At 38.3% G+C, this 16,866-nt stretch overlaps 1 protein-coding gene across 2 annotated transcripts; it reads right to left on the bottom strand.

The window, feature by feature from the left end:
• Positions 1–1,206: 1,206 nt before the first annotated feature.
• On the bottom strand, positions 1,207–15,884 carry LOC140121529 (zinc finger protein 474-like). Of its 2 annotated transcripts, none has more exons than XM_072141233.1 (4): positions 15,789–15,884; positions 9,214–10,282; positions 4,628–4,808; positions 1,207–1,411 (listed from the first exon to the last, which is right to left on the bottom strand). In XM_072141233.1, exons 2-4 carry the CDS (start codon positions 10,150–10,152, stop codon positions 1,263–1,265), a joined length of 1,269 nt encoding a protein of 422 aa, XP_071997334.1. In that variant the 5' UTR covers positions 10,153–10,282; positions 15,789–15,884; the 3' UTR covers positions 1,207–1,262. The 2 variants fall into 2 exon arrangements, with proteins under 2 accessions (XP_071997334.1, XP_071997328.1); XM_072141227.1 differs by lacking the exon at positions 15,789–15,884 and adding an exon at positions 13,408–13,565.
• Between the last annotated feature and the right edge of the window lie 982 nt (positions 15,885–16,866).

Genomic DNA, 16,866 nt, shown 5'->3' with positions numbered 1-16,866 from the left:
ATAACGGAAAATAGCACCCAAATGTCCAAATCCACTTTTTTACTATTTTCCATCTTTGAATAAAAAATGATGCAACAGTCATAAAGAATTGATAGAAATTAAAATGTCAGCACATACCGCAAAAATTACACTTTTCAAAGGTCACACCAAAGTGTAAAAAAGTTATTAGTGTCAGAATTTGGAAAAATGGCAAATATTTCTTTTGTTCAAAAAAATCTACTAAAACCTTTATAAATTTGGCATCTCTATGATCTTACTGACCCAAAGAAGAAACGGGAAGTGTCATATGGAGAGCAGAATGAAAGCCTGTACATTGCAAGGAATGGCGCAACTCAAAAGTACAATTTGTCCCGCAGATAACAAGCCCTCATTTAACACATCTCGTTTAACAGAATAATAACATATGGAGTGCAGTGTCATATGGAGCGCAGAATAAAAACCATAAAACAGAGCCCACAAGAAAACGAAGCAAATGTGTTTTTTTTTTGTCAATTTCACCACACTTGGAATTTTTTTCCAGCTTTCCAGTACAGGCAGTCCCCGGGTTACATACAAGATAATTTCTGTAGGTTTGTTCCTCAATTGAGTTTGTATGTAAGTCGGAACTGTATACTTTATTATTGTAATCCCAGTAAAAAAAATGTTGGTGTCTGTGACAATTGGATTTTAAAAATGTTGGATTGTCATAAGAACCAGGATAAACAATAAATCTTAATTACAGGCGCCTGTGATAACTGTTATAGCTGATTATTGTAGCCTAGGACTAAAGTACAGTAAATTACCAACATCCAGAGGTCCGTTTGTAACTAGGGGTCGTATGTAAGGCAGGTGTTCTTAAGTAGGGGACCGCTTGTACATTGCATGGAATATTAAATGGTGTCATAAAAAGTCCAATTTATCCCGCAGATACATTACATTTCTGTTAACATAAAAATAAATAAGTTATCACTTTTGGAATAAGCGGAGTAAAAACCAGAAACAAAAAGAGTCCTGCAAGGGTTAAAGACACCTGTTATCTGTAGATATCTGAATATCTGAGATTTTTGGTGGAAGTGGCAGACACATCCAGACGTGAAATGTAATATAGTTATTAAAAATATAATGATTTTAACACACAAAAATATTCCCACCATTTACATGGCATCCCATGGAAATCCCTGCCTGACATAATGTGTTATCCTGCAGACACGCTTACTGTGCAGAGACTTTACAGTTCCCACAAGTCCAGTATTTTATTATTAGACAGGACGGCAATCACACTACTAGGTTTTCTTCACTTTACAGGACCGCTGGTGGACAACAAGTCTGTCTGGCAGGAATGTGCGTCCACAAATATCGCATGGAACCAGTTGGCTCTGGGCACTCTGCCAAGCTGCCTCATTCAAAGCAGCAAGATCATAGGAACCTTTCGCTGTAAAAAAAGAGACAGAATATCAATTTTCATTTTGGTTAGGCAGAGTAGGAAAACATTTTCAGGAAATACCTGTAGACTTAACATTAGCTAAAACCCAGTCATTGAGATTGTACAAGATGTTCTGGTTATTGTCTCAAGAGTGCACCAACAAAAGTTATTTGCAGATCTCTACGTGAGTGAACAGTACAGCAGAATGAGCTACGTGTACTTCATTGTACCAACCATTTTCATCCATTTTTACTATGCAATATGATCAGACACAGTCACAAGACACAAGTGAGGGCCTGGTGATACATTTCCCTCTCAGTAGAAAGCTGCACTTAAAGGAAACCTACCACTTGAAGTGGCAGGTTTCAGATGGAAATACCGAGCACCAGCTCAGGGTGAGCTGGTGCCGGAGCTTATTTTTGTTAGTGTTTTAAACCGCTGTATTGCGGTTTAAAACACTTTTTAAACTTTATAGCCGGGGCAGGGAGGTACGCGCTCGGCGCTTACTATGCGTGCGGCTACATAGGAAGTGAAGGAGAGCCGCGCGCATGGTAAGCGCCGAGCGCGTACCTCACTGCGCCGGCTATAAAGTTTAAAAAGTGTTTTAAACCGCGATACAGCGGTTTAAAACACTAACAAAAATAAGCTCCGGCACCAGCTCACCCTGAGCTGGTGCTCGGTATTTTCTTCTGAAACCTGCCACTTCAAGTGGTAGGTTTCCTTTAAAGGACATCTACCATCACTTTTAGCGTTGGTAGACTGAACCAAATGCATGTTACCATAGGGGTGATAGGAGTCCTGCTGCCATGTTCCGGGGGCCAGTTTTTTGTATACACAAAACATGCTCATAAGCTGGAAGTAGACATGCCTTACAATTTTTATTTTTATACACCTCTGACTAGACCTTTCCCTATATATGTGTAAAATATCTGCAAAACTGCTTGAGCTAGAAGTGGTGAGAAACATATGGTAATACTCTGAGCAGACAAAGTTATACATGGCTTTCAGGAGGTATCCCATGAAAAACACATCACTTATATCACTTATAGTAATTTGCCTTAGACCATGGGCTTTATGAAAAATGTGGACCCCACAAGTCAAATTTTTCCGATCAATCAGCTTTTCTGGGTGAGACCAAGCGCTAAATAGAGACCTGTACTTCTGGCTGAAGTCTGGGTTAAAGGACTTAAATCGGGTCCATGCCAACATTGCAGTTTCTGTCCACTCATCACTATTGACTACCTCTCCAATCAATCTGCTCCTCACTGCAATCATAACGTCAGGAGGAACAGGGGACTTAAGGCCCCAGTCCTGGTGTTTTTTTACGGTATAATCCCTGTAAGGTGTAGCCTTTGTTGCCGATTTGTGCCTATAGTAGACCACATATACATGAAACAGTCCAAGAAAAGTAAGTATTTTGTGAGTATTCATAGCAAGCTGTGATGAGCAGACCCAAACTGCAATGTTTAGACCTGTACCAAACAGTCCAGCCCCTTCCAACCTGGACTTCAGTCAGAAATTTGGGCCTGGGTTCACTTGTGCTGTTCCCCTCCACTGTTAAATGCCACCAGCAATTGAAATCAATGCATAGCCGGCATTTTGGGAAGGATCAGCACTCTCCACTGACATCATGTGGTTTTGCCAGTGGCATTCAAACAGTTAACACTAGCGATCGATTCCATCAATTGTTACTGGGGGTTTGGTTTTGGGACCTGAACAGATTTTTCAAAATACCAGGTTTGCTCATCACTAATAACAAGTAGTTATTTTATTGGCTCCCAGCTGATTTCCTTTTCCTTAGTTTTACTAAGCCAAAAATTCCTTTAACAGAGCAAAAAATGGAAACCATAAACATACTGCAGCTATGCATTTTACAGTCGAATGACAGATAGAGCTAGTAAGATAGTGGGGCTTATTTACTAACTGTCCCACAAGCGCATTTCCGTTGGGTTTTCGGGATTATTCCGCTGGGACAGGCATTTATAAGGGCATTATGTTGAAGGCGATCGGATTTTGGCGCATCGGCGCCGGCTTTCATGCAACAGAAATCGGGAGGTGGGCCGTCGGACGATCCGGCGGATTCGAAATGAGCGCGAAATTTAAATTGTGTCTCAAGACATACACTTACATGCACCAGGAAGAATAAGGTGAACTCCTACGGAACTGAGCAAGGAAGCGAAACATGCAGGAAATCGGGCACACAATCTTAGTGAATCGCGCCGGATTCCATGATCACCGGACAACGCACAGCAGGGATCGCTACAGGACTGGGTAAGTAAATGGGCCCCAGTGTCTCATGACCTCTCATCCATATCCTCAGCCATATCACACAGGATTCAAGCTTTAGGTACAGGAGAATACAGTGCCCCAATGTCCAGGTAGTTATCTGCTCCTGCAAAATTACTGCTATGAAATTTTTTTTGCTCTATTTAAAATTCATTTGAATTTTTTTGAGTAAGACGAGCAGCTGCTTGTTCATTTTAAGCAAAGTCTCTGCATTTTTAACATATTACAATGTCTTTATAGTTGGCACAGCAACTATGTCTGTTCTGCCCAGTTTTAATGTGATTCATATTCCACAGCTTATGCTGTAACAACAGTCAATAGTTACATGGTCCGCTAGAAACATATTTCTTTTATTTTGAGTGGAGTCATTTATATATTTTTCATATTATATTGTGTTAAAATATGTGAATTTAGGAATCCACGTAATAGGAATCCACGTTTTGGAATCCATGTACATACATTATAAATAGTGATCCACATTAGTGGATTCTGCTAAAATGTGCAGATTTTCTGGTACCTTATCATAAATGATTTTTTTTAAATTCACTTTTGACTAACTGATTTTGCTTTAATTGTTCTAGTCCTTTAAAACACAGATTTTTTTTAAAATAAAAAAGTTCTATCTCTTTTTGTTAACATGAACAAAAAAAATAGGACATTTTTATACAAATACCTGTGTTTTAGAGGACTGTAGCAATTTCCAAAACTATTGGAACTAAAGTGGATCAGACCGATTCCATTTGGACCTGAAGCAAATCCTTTGAAAATTTTGGCAAAACTTGAGACAATCCAATACTGAATTGTTCTCTTTTTAAATATATATTCAAAATAAAAATGATATATATGTATATTATAAATAAACAAAATGCATATTTTGCATGGTAATTCAAGCATGTCCAATATCTGTTCAGGGCTTGTATATATTTTGCCCTGCCGTACCTCCAATCTGCCTGACTTCTGGCTTCTTTGGTTCAGGTCTTTGTAAATTTTTCGGTAGTTTATCATTTTCCACGTGCCATTTCTTCAAGCATTGAGGTTCATGGATGCTGATAGATTTTGATCCAAATTCCCGGCCACAAATGTAGCATACAATTGTTGGGGGTGGCTTTACTACTGGTGGCTGTGAACAGAATGATATGAATAAAGATAACACGGAAATGCAGATCATTTATTTACTAGATTTTAAATCTATTATTTAATTTATGTACAAAGAGTCCACAACAATAACACCCGACTTACAGACAACCCCTACTTACAGGCAGACCTCTCTGTCCACTGAATGCTGGTAATTTACTAAACTTTAAATAATAATTATTCCTTTATTTATGTAGTGCACACAGATTATGCAGCGCTGCACAGAGTTTGCCAAATCAGTCCCTGTGCCCATGGGGCTCACAATCTAATCAACCTACCAGTATGTTTTTGGAGTTTGGGAGGAAACCGGGGGACCCAGAGAAAAACCTTTGCAAATACTTTAGTTCTAGGATACGATGTTCAATTGTAAAGTGTCTGCAGTGAAGCTTTATTGTTCTTCATTGTTCCCTTGTAAACTCAACATTTTTAAAATCCAATTCTCACAGGGAACCAAACATAATTTGCTTGGAGATGCAGTTACAAACATACCTGGATGAAAAAGCTTCGTTAGGGTATTATTACATTTACAGTGGGGACATAGTGGCTGCTACAGGGCTGCCATGTTAATGGGCCCAGAGGTATGACCGACTTTATTCATGCCGTGTCCTCGGGCACCTCCCGCATAAACCTCTTGATGTATGCGGCGGGAATAGGGGTTTGCAGGTAACTTGTCACTTAAACATAAGCCGCAGCCTACAGGAGGAACTAGTGTATTTCAGGATTTAAGAAGTGTTAATACTAGCATCATGAAAAAGCGGACAGATCATGAAGACGTGGACAGATTCCTTGGGGAAGAATGTAAATCATCTGAATAAAAGAAAGACCCCATAACCAGTGTTCAGTTGATAATAGTTCATAACTTGATTCTTCATTAATTTTGCTTTAGATATTTTACATCAAAGGTCAATTTCTGCATAGTTAGAATATTTTTGACAAATTGCTTGTAATTTTCAAGATTTTTCTTAGTTGATGCTCTAATATGAAGGTCTATTTTTTCACCTACATTTCTCACATAATGCAATTAAAGCAGTAATAAAGCTATGTAAAGAGCTATGTGAGGGTTTGTTTTTTGCGTAACAAATTGCACTTCATAGTGATAGTATTTAATATTCCATGCCGTCTACTGGGAAGCAGGAAAAAATTCCAAATGTAGTGAAATTAGTGAAAAAAATGCATTTCTCATGGACTTTATACGGCTTTCAATGTGAGCCCCAAATGACTTGGGTTGGTATGATCATGGGATTCTAAATTTATATAAGTTTTATACTGTTTTCATACATTAACAAAAATGAAAAACTCCTGTACAAAAAAAAAATTCTACATTTTGCCATTTTCTGGCGCTAATAGCTATTTCATACTTCAGGATACGGTGATGTGTGTGGAGTAAATTTTTGCAAGATGAGATGTGGTTTTCAATGCTACCATTTCGAGGTCTGTATGGCCTTTTGATCGCAATTCATTAAATGCTTTTATATGTTGCAAAATGGCAAAAAATTTCGATTTTGTTATACAGACTCAGGGGCGCTTTCAATTTTCTTACTGAGAAAACGGTTGCAGAGATAACAGTCCCAGTATCTTTGGAGGAGGAGCTGGAGCTAGAGGTGTGTATTATGCTAATCTTCTCTCATACTGTCCAATCAGCATCTGAATCTGTGTAGCAACCCCCTACAAGTTCATATTCACATGTGTTAGGTGGTGAAAGGTTCTCTACATAGTTGTGAGCAATGAGTGTTAACCGTTTTTGCGCTCTCCCTGGTTGTAGTATGGTATGAGAATTATTTTAAAACATCAACCGGAAAGTAAAAGGGTTAATCCTCCCTTCTCACACACAGGGAGATTAAAGGGGTTGTCCACTTTCAGCAAATATTTTATATGGTTTGTGTAAGGAAAAGTTATACAATTTTCCAATATACTTTCTGTTTCATTTCCTCGCATTTCTATCCACTGGAAGTAAAAATCGAAGCTTTATTGCATGAAAGCAAGCAGAGATCTAGAAAACTGTGAGCAATTGATACAGAAAGTATATTGAAAATGGTATAACTATTCCTTACACAAACCATATCAAATATTTGCTGAAAGTGGACAACCCCTTTAAATGTAAAAACATAGTCAGCTCCATAAACACAGTATAATGGCTGGGATGTGGATCTCTATTGGAGGGAGCTCTGGAGCCTGATATGTTACAAACTATGCAGAATTTCTTAATAAAATATACAAGAAAAAACACTCCTCCCCATATTAGGTTACTCTTTAACATACAATAAGCAACAAATAATATTACCCCTAACTTTTAAATGCTTTCATAAGAAAAATGTGAATTTTCTTTTGGTTAAACTGCAATTAGGTACAATATTATTTTTCAGTAATAGCACTGTTGGTAGTTTATTAAGGCAAAAAAGCATATGGTTTCAAAAAATGTGAAAAATGCATGGAATTGGCATCCCTTCATTTTGTTGATCAAAAAGGGTTTTACTTAAGTCTTCTACTTTTTATCTCTCCTTAAAGCGCTTATATTTATAAAGTTCAACAATACTTGACAGAAGAGATGCATATGAGATGTATATGTCACCCCAGTTCAAATCTGCTTCAAAGAAGAAGAAGCCGTCTGAGATATTTAAAGAGATTTAGAAAGAAAAATGAATCTAGGAAAGACAGAATAGTAATAAAACACAGAAAAGCTAAAATAAGTTAGCAGATGTTTATTGTGATAAAAAAAAGAAAGACATGCAAATTGGTCTCTAACAACATTAACAATATTTAACGCATTAACAGTAATTATCTTCTATGTTCCACAGCAAATAATTGAGCAAATGAATTTAAAATTCTGATGTTTTGTATTACATAAACCAATAGCAGAGATGATATTAGCATAATTTGTAATATACTTTATTAATTATCACTAGTCCTCCACTTTGCATTTCAGTAAGACATGTCTGTAAAACATTCTCAAAACTATACACAGTAGATAGATAGATAGATAGATAGATAGATAGATAGGAGTGGAGGCTAAAGCTAAACTCCTTACACACCTGGAGAATATTTTATTTTGTAATTAAGATCTGTAATGTGAAGTCAATGAAGTGACTATTTATAAAAATTAATGTCAAAAGAAACTTTAAAGATACATAAGAATCTTCTCTCATGTACTTATCTAACTGCTTCCTGTGTGAGATAAAGCTTATTTATACCCACTGCTAAGTACTGAAGATTTTACTATATTTACTTTTATCATTGGCACTAATAATTTCTATAAGATAAATAAAATAGTCTCAAATATGTATCAATTCAATTCGATAATGCACAGATGATTAATTCTGGTTAAGATTCGGAACCCAAATTTCATTATATTCAATTTGAATAGGTCTAAAAATTTTTGCAAATTTCATTTTATTAACACAGAGTTTCAAGTTCTCTGCTTCCCTTGAGAAATTTAAAGTTGGGCGACCCATACAAAAAACTATTGTCATTCTTGTTTGGCCTAAAGCAGTGATGGCCAACCCTTTGAGCTTTGTGTGACAAAATGTGTACAAAAAAACAAGCATAAATCGGGTTTTCTGTCACTCCTACAAAAATCTATCATTTTGTAATATTTGTAGCTTTAATAACAAAGATTTCTATTTTTTCAAGTTATGCTGAGTGGTAATTGGGGGCTAACAGGAGTAACAGCAGGGTGAGATATTATTAGTTGCTTTAAATTAATGACTAGTGTGTCAGGAACACACTGAGATGACTCTCCTGTTTCCCCTGTAGTCACTGGAATGGACCTTGGTGCAGCCGTCTGGCGCTGAAGGGGCAACTGTGGAACAGAGTTCTAGTGTTCCTGCTTGTCTGGTGCAAGTCCACAATAAATTTTGTGTTGGCAGGAGCTCTGGCTTCACTGCCTAACTAACTCCCTTCACTAATGAATATAAAATGGCTGCCGTTCATGGCGCACTTTCTGCAGCAGCTATCTTACATCTAAGTCCTATAGTTAAGGGCACTTTGCCCTTCTCTCAGCAGGAGAAGTGACTGCCTCCAGATTCTGTCAATTTGCTGTATGCCAGCAAAAACATCTTGGCGTGTCATAGGTTAATCATCATTGGCCTAAAGCTTTCTTTCCTGCTTACTCTGGATAAGAATAGAAAAAAGTTGTTGCCTTCTCATGGTAGCTTATGGTCCTAAAATGAAGAGATCCTGAATAAACCCAACAGGACCCATGCTCCCTCAGGATCTATATTGCCACTTCCTGCAGTCATTATTAGAGGTCATTCGCTACATAAGGATTTACATAGCATTTATATCTACATACATTAAGCACCTATCTTTATTTTCATCATTAAGACCAGTTAATAGGTTATCTACATTAAGATATTATGTAAAGAATATTTTTATAGAATATACTAGCATGTTACCTTTTGATTTGGAATATCAGAATTCTCATTCTTGTTCAGTTTAGCACTTTGCATAGTTGTAGTTTTCTTGCTTGGACCTCCAGCCTTAGGTTTGCAACTTCTCAGATGGACTTCAAGGCGGTCACTTGCAAAGGTTCTGCCACAGTTTGAACATGGCAACAGTTGATCCTTAAAACTCTGCCATGAGGCCTTGTTTTGTGATTCTAGGCTTGCTCCTTTAGACATATCCAGCTGAGGCTTCTGAGGAACAGGTCTTCGTTGTCCTTTGGGTAACTTATCATTCTCTATCTTCCATTTCTCAAGGCACTTTGGTTCATGTATCGGGAGAGATTTAGTTCCAAACTCTCTTCCACATATGTAACAAATTAATGTTTTTGGCTTTACGGGATGGTGAGGATTCATTGTACTGGAAAACTCACTGGCCGTTTGAGATTCTGGCATAGAATTTGGATTTGTGAATGTCTTAGCTGAGGGATTCTGAGAGCCTAAACTCTTACCACTTGGTTTGCAACTTCTTTGGTGCACTAGAAGTCGATCTGGAAGAAATGTACGCCCACAATTCCCACATGGCAAAAGTTGTGATTGGGAACTTTGCCAGGCAGCCTCATTTGCTGCCTCATCTGATCCATTTGAACAAGCCTGAGGTTTTGTTGGAGCTGCTCGTCTGAGATGTTTTGGGAGACTTTCATTCTCAACGTGCCATTTTTCTAAACATTTTGGTTCATGGATGGCAATGGATTTTGAGCCAAATTCTCTCCCACAAATGTAGCAGACTTTAAAACCTTGTCTACGAGGAGGAATAACTGGTCTTTTTTCATCTTTTTTTGACATGTTTTCTTTCGATCTTTTGACTAATACAGCTGTATTTGGTCTGAGCATATGAGGTACTGACTTTACTGGTTCTTTACCATTCTTACTTGTTTCTTTGCTATTGGTCATTAGCTAATTTTTTTAAATCAACGTTCTTACTTTTAAGGGAAAGTTTTCCAGCATCTTAGTCTCTTTTTTTAAAAAAATACAGTTCAGGTACTTTGATCAGAATTTAACATATGGTCCAATAGATTACAATCTGAAACATGATAGATAAAATATCATTAAATTATTGTTACAGCTACGGCCCAGCGAGCATAAGTTTGTGTGAATGCATTCTTAGTCTTATAATGGAGCAGGAAAATATAAATTACACACAAGGGAACAGAGCCTTACATATACAGGCAGTCCCCGACTTAAGAACAACCAACTTACAGACGACCCCTAGTTACAAACGGACCTCTGAATGTTGGTTATTTACTGTACTTTAACCTGAAGCTACAATGTTCAGCGGTAATATTTCTTAAAGGTGTCTGTAATGCTTTATTGTTAAACATGGCTTTTATGACAACCCAACATTTTTAAAATCCATTTGTCACAGAGACCAAAATAATTTTGGCTGGTGTTACAGTTACAAAATATACAGTTCTGACTTAAATACAACTTCAACTTAAACCTGTTAGAAGGCAGAATTTCACTGGTGACAGGCCTCAATAGGCACTGCATAGTAAATTACATAACTGTTATATATTTACAACTCTGCTCCCCTTCATTCATGTAATATCCCCTGCTTAGCATTACCCTGATCCCTACCAACAAGGCCTGGTCATGTCCCGGGGTGATGCCACTTTTTAAATCTGATCTGCGCAGAAGCGAGGGTATAGGGCTCACCACGCACGTGCAAGGTTTGCTGCACGGTTAGCTGACATCAGAAAGGAAGGGTTAGGAGCAAGTAGGATGTGGGAGTAATAGAATATAAATGAGCGGCGGCCAAGCCTAGTATTATGCTAATTGACAAGCGAACATTAGATTTCAAGAGAGGCATCACTCCGGAACTTGACCAGGACATCTTGGCATGGAGCCGGGAAAGCTTTATCAGGGGATATTACACGAATGTAGGGGAGCAGAATTGTGAATCTAAGAGTTGTGTAATGTACTATGCAATGCCTATTGGGACCTGTCACCAGTGAAATTCTGCCTTCTGGTGACAGGTTCCCTTTAAGAACAAACCTACAGAACCTATCTTTTACATAACCCAAGGACTGCCTATATATTATTCTCTACATTTTTTTTAATGCTACAATCCCAAAAGAGTACATTAAGCAGTATGGTGCAGATACTGGGGTATATTAATCAGGGCCTTGCTAGCACTTGCCATTATTTTCCCCTTTCCGCCACATGCATGCCAGAGGGTGCGGCCGGCCAGTAGTGAACCAGCGAGAGATGTTATATGAAAAGTCGCCGGCTGTGGTCTTTTTCTACCCAGGCCCTGCCTGGCTTAGAATAAACACTGCACGATACCCTGCCCCAATAGATCAAGAGGTGGAAGTGCCAACTTATGATAAATATGTCCCACTGAGCGGAAGAGGAAGACCATACTATTATAATTGTTATATTTCCCTAATCTGGAAGTTGCAGCTGACATTTTAACTGCAATGCCCAAATATCCAGAAGTACAGCTAAAACAAATTATATAAACCATTAGGTCAACACTTGTTTGACTTTCAACATATCACATGCTCCTTTTAGGATGCAGTACCCCTGTATTCATGAAATTTTATGTTGTAGTCATACATTTAGAATTTTTTATACTTTTTTTTTATAGAACTTTACAGTGAGGGTCTCATCAGTGACTACACAGACATGTCTCCTATGCAAAGGTTATTAATAGTTTTAAAGTCTTTTTTCTTTTTAATTATGCTAATAAATCTGAAGAGGTCTGGGGATGTTACTAGAGCCCCTTTTGTGCTCTGGCTGCAGGGGCTGTTACACTGTCTCACCCTCCCCCAGCACTTCCAGCGCTTCCCTGCTCCCCCTGCTTGATGTAATCTTATTGCAGCAGAGGAGGTTTCAGCACACAATGGGAGGGGGGAAGTGCTCCTGCTGCAGTGAGATTACATTAGGTAGAGAGAGGAGGAAAGTGCTGAGGGAGCAGAGGGGAAGGTGAGGTAGTCAAATAGCCTATGACGCTATAGCATTGAGTGGCTCTGGTAACCATTAGCATAATTGTAAAAGTTGATCTTAGAAGGAAGGAGGCCGTGGATACAAAATTTAAGAAGTCACGGTGCCTGGAGTTTTGAGTAAGTGTCCATGGTTCATCATACTTGATTTTGATGGCGGATTTCCTGTAAGCCCTGACTCTGTGCCTCTGGCAGTAGTGGATTATCATACAGGCAGTTTTTGCGGTAACCCGGGATCCAAGCCATCTAGGAGGCCCAGTCCACCCAAACCACCCACCCACCACATTTTTTACTCAAAAGTGCCTTCTCTTAATACACTCGTACATAGGATCCATTTCCAGACTTTTGAATGTCCTCCAAAGGTCCTGAAACTGCAGACTGAAAACAGTCAGAAGGGGCACATCCTCCATTCTCCAAGAAGCTGATTCTAGCACCATATGTAGGAGAGGAAATCAAGACTTTAGGGGCTATAATATTCATACAGCCCATGGCAGTCTTAATCTGCTCCAGGCCACTGGGTACTGCTTAAAATTAGCTGTGGACAGATGGCAGTGGTGCATATCCAAAATGGAAGCAGCCATACTCTGACATATTCATTGCAACAAATTAAGTAAGTCACTCCACTGGATAGAAATCTGTCCATGAGATGTGATGTCAGACAGATGCACGACATGCGTTATAACACACAGATCTGAGATAATAACAGCTCCTGCCCCTGTGTGATATCACAAGACCATGGACAGATTTCTATACACTAGAAGTAAACACAGAAGCTTCCTATAGACTGGCAGCAAGCAGAGATCTAGTGAATGGCAAGGAATTGATACAGAAAGTATATTGGAAAAGTGTCAATTATTATACTGTAAGTGGACAGATTCTTATACTTTTTACCGATCTCATGTAGAAATGTTTGTATTTTAAAAATTTGAGATAACTTTTTCTGTATATGTAGCAGAAATACAAATTTGAAATCCATTGTTTATAATGAATAAATGAGCATATAATGATATGGAAAAAAGCATTAGTTACATATTTATGATTGACTCTAATTAGAACGTGAATTCTTTAAGGCTACTGGAATTCATTATGGCCAGTTAATATTGAGATGTTAAATAAAGGTTTATACACAAATATATTACCATGTAAGCATTGATAATGGATTCCAGGAGTAGAGGAATATAAAGGTACGCATTGCTTTACTTACCAATCAGACATTCAGAATATCCTAGGCAATAATATCACTATTAAGCTCTTGTCTGCTCCCTGTTGTAGAGGAATGTCCGGGCTGTGGTTGCTGCAGTAACTATAATGCTGCTGCTATCTCTCAGTATCCAAGCAACATGACAACAAACCTGATGAAAGTGCATCCTGACCCAGTGACTCCTGGGTAGTTCAGCAAATATTGCTAATACATGAGAAACACTGTCAGGATCTCTTTCGATAATGCTGTGACTTGTATGGACTTGTATAAGATAAAGAACAATACTGTAAATGGCCATCAGAAGGTTTTATCTGGAAGTAAAGGCTTGTGGTTTATTGCATAAACAAGACACAAAAATGATCATGTGGCATAGCGACAATTCTATATTCTTTATTCTATCACAAGACTCCTCCATGTTCAATACATTAATGTACATGAAAAGACCTTTTATGACACACATATACATAGGGGGAGATTTATCACGTCAATAATACAGATCTCCACATCTTCTACATTGTAACAAATTGTATCAAATTCTGACTCTTCATGTAGATGTCAGTAATAGAAGTCTATGGATATGTTATACATGTGATAACAAAGTTGTCCCAAATCTGATGGATCTTCCTAAAAAATGTTTTTTTCATAGATCAGTGTGTTGTGACGTTAATGATATTATCTGACATAAATATGAGATATAAGAGGTCGGAGACTTTGCACAACCACCGTTTCATAGCCAGGATAGCTGTCGGTGTTCTAGGGCATCTTCAGCGTTTATAGCAGTGCAGAGTATTGCAAGCTTCATCCCATTCACAGTAATGATATCCGCATCTGAGTTAATAAGTAGATGACAGGCAGACAGACTAGTGAACATTGAAAAGATTGCACCGCCTGTATAGGTGCTATGGTCGCTTTGAACTTCTGGCGTGCCAAGACTCAGGCTCCTATTGGATAATAATGGCCTCTAGGCCGGATTAAGGTTGGTGGGGGCCCTTGGGCACAAAGCAATGGTGGGGGCCCCCATTGAATGTAGTCCGGACAGGGAAAGGCAATTGCTATATACTACTCTCCATCAATAACTATATACAGCCTCCCCAGTAATCACTATATACAGTGCCCAGTATTCACTATATACAGCCCCCAGTATTCACTATATACAGCCCCCGGACATCACTATATACAGCTCCCCCAGCAACCACTATATAGAGCCCCCCCAGAAATCACATTTTACATAGCCCCCCAGCAATCACTGTATACAGCCCCCAGTAATCACTACATACAGCCCCCCCAGCAATCACTATATACAGCCCCTCAGCAAGTACACTATACATCCCCCAGTAATCAATATATACAGCTCCCCTAGCAACATCTATATACAGCTCCCCCAGCAATCACTATATTCAGCTCCCCCTGCAATCACTATACATAGCCCCCCAGCAATCACTATATTCAGCTTCCACAGCAATCACTGTATACAGCCCCCGGTAATCACTATATACAGCCCCCTATAATAACTATATACAGTCTCCAGTAATCACTGTGTACAGATCCCCCAGCAATCACGCTATACAGCTCCCCCAAACCCTGTATACAGCTCCCAGTAATCACTATATACAGCCCCCAGTAATAAGTATATACAGCTCCCCAGCAATCACCATATACAGCCCCCTATAATAACTATATACAGACCCCCCTATAATAACTACATGCAGGCTCCCAATAATAACTATATACACTGCATATAACTATATAGAGCCTCCCTATACTAACTATATAGAGCTCCCTATAATTATATACAGCCCCCATAATAACTACATAAACACCCATAGAATAACTATATACACCCCCTTTAATCAATATATACAGTACCCCTATAATAACTATATACAGTACCCCTATAATCACTATATACAGTCCCCCTATAATAACTATATACAGCCCCCTATAATAACTATATACAGTCCCCCTCTAATCACTATATACACCTCCTGTAATAACTATATACAGTCCCCCTATAATAACTATATACACCCCCTATAATAACTATATACATCCTCCCTATAATAACTAACTACATACAGACTCCCTATAACAACTATATACAGCCTCCCTAAAATAAATAACTGTATGCAGACCTCTATTATAGCTGTTTAACAACTATATACAATCCCCCTATAATAACTATATACAGTCCTAGGTAAAATAATAAAAGATGGTAGTGCCCTGCTACAGGGGGCGCCGTGACATTCCCTTGCTCTGCATTGGACTAAAATCCGGTACATTGGCCAAATACACTGCTGGCGATTTGGGCGGTCATACAATCAGTAAGATATGTATGTGCTCTATGCGTAGTAACCCCTGAAGATCCGTATTTGTGATCCACTTACTTTATCTGGTACCTGGGAGCATGTCACTAGCAACTGCCACTCATTTCTTTACTGTCCATCCTGGTGCATGTGCTGTCCATGCAGACGTGGTAAGGCAATACTAGTCCAGTGGTGATATAATAGTATATCTACCATCAAAAATATACCTGGGTAGATTTCCTTAAAGCTTTGGATCCAATAGATCTACTTTGGTTTTCCCTACTGTTGGACTATAATACACGGTGAATGCACTAAATGATATATTATAAATAACTTCTTCCATAAATAGGTTGGCTTAGGAATAGATCACTGAGGTAATACACACAATATAGATTTCTCTCAACAAGAACAGTCCAAATCTTTTTGGGGTGCTTTTACAGGAAATCTACCATTAATTGTATAATACACTGTGTAGTCCTACTCATAAGAGATGGGCAGGTAAAGCAGCTGCACTATGTAATGGGAGAGTAAACAGTGCAGGGTGTGCTGGGACCTGCTTCTACATAATTGAAGGGTGTAATAGGGACAAATGTCTTAACCCAACCACTTAAAGAGTGTGACCTATGGTCATGCAGGTCACTATATATATATATATATATATATATATATATATATATATATATATATATAAATATATGCAGGAAGTTCCCTGCTTAAGAACACCCAACCCCTAGTTATAAACAGACGTCTGGATGGATGTTGGTTATATACTGTACTTTAGCCCTAAGCTACAATGATCAGCGGTAACCATTATAAAAGGTGTCTGTAATGAAGCTTTAATGTTAATCCTGATTCTTATGACAACCAAACATTTAAAATGCAATTGTCACAGAGACCAAAAAGATTCTGTCTGGGGTTACAATTATAAAATATACAGTTCCGACTTACATACAAATTCAACTTAAGAACAATACGTAACCCGGGGACTGTACTATATATATATATATATATATATATATATATATATATATATATATGGATTTATTCCAAACACATTGCAATGTTTCAGCATCTACATGAAAACTTTGTCAGGCTTGACAAAAGCTTTATGTTGAAGCTGAAACATTGCAATGTGTTTGGAATAAATCCACTTGTTTTT

This window comes from Engystomops pustulosus, chromosome 1, assembly GCF_040894005.1.
Source record: "Engystomops pustulosus chromosome 1, aEngPut4.maternal, whole genome shotgun sequence".
Classification (NCBI taxonomy): Eukaryota; Metazoa; Chordata; class Amphibia; order Anura; family Leptodactylidae; genus Engystomops; species Engystomops pustulosus.
The sequence above is the reverse complement of the archived record's forward strand: the minus strand, read 5'-3'. Positions and strand labels throughout refer to the sequence as shown.

Excerpts from the sequence above, each read along its gene's own strand:
- LOC140121529 (XM_072141233.1), bottom strand. The coding sequence starts at position 10,152 with ATGACCAATAGCAAAGAAACAAGTAAGAATGGTAAAGAACCAGTAAAG. Across the intron at positions 4,809-9,213 it reads CTGATATTCCAAATCAAAAG|CCACCAGTAGTAAAGCCACC; the intron begins GTAACATGCTAG and ends TTCTGTTCACAG. Across the intron at positions 1,412-4,627 it reads AGAAGTCAGGCAGATTGGAG|CGAAAGGTTCCTATGATCTT; the intron begins GTACGGCAGGGC and ends CTTTTTTTACAG.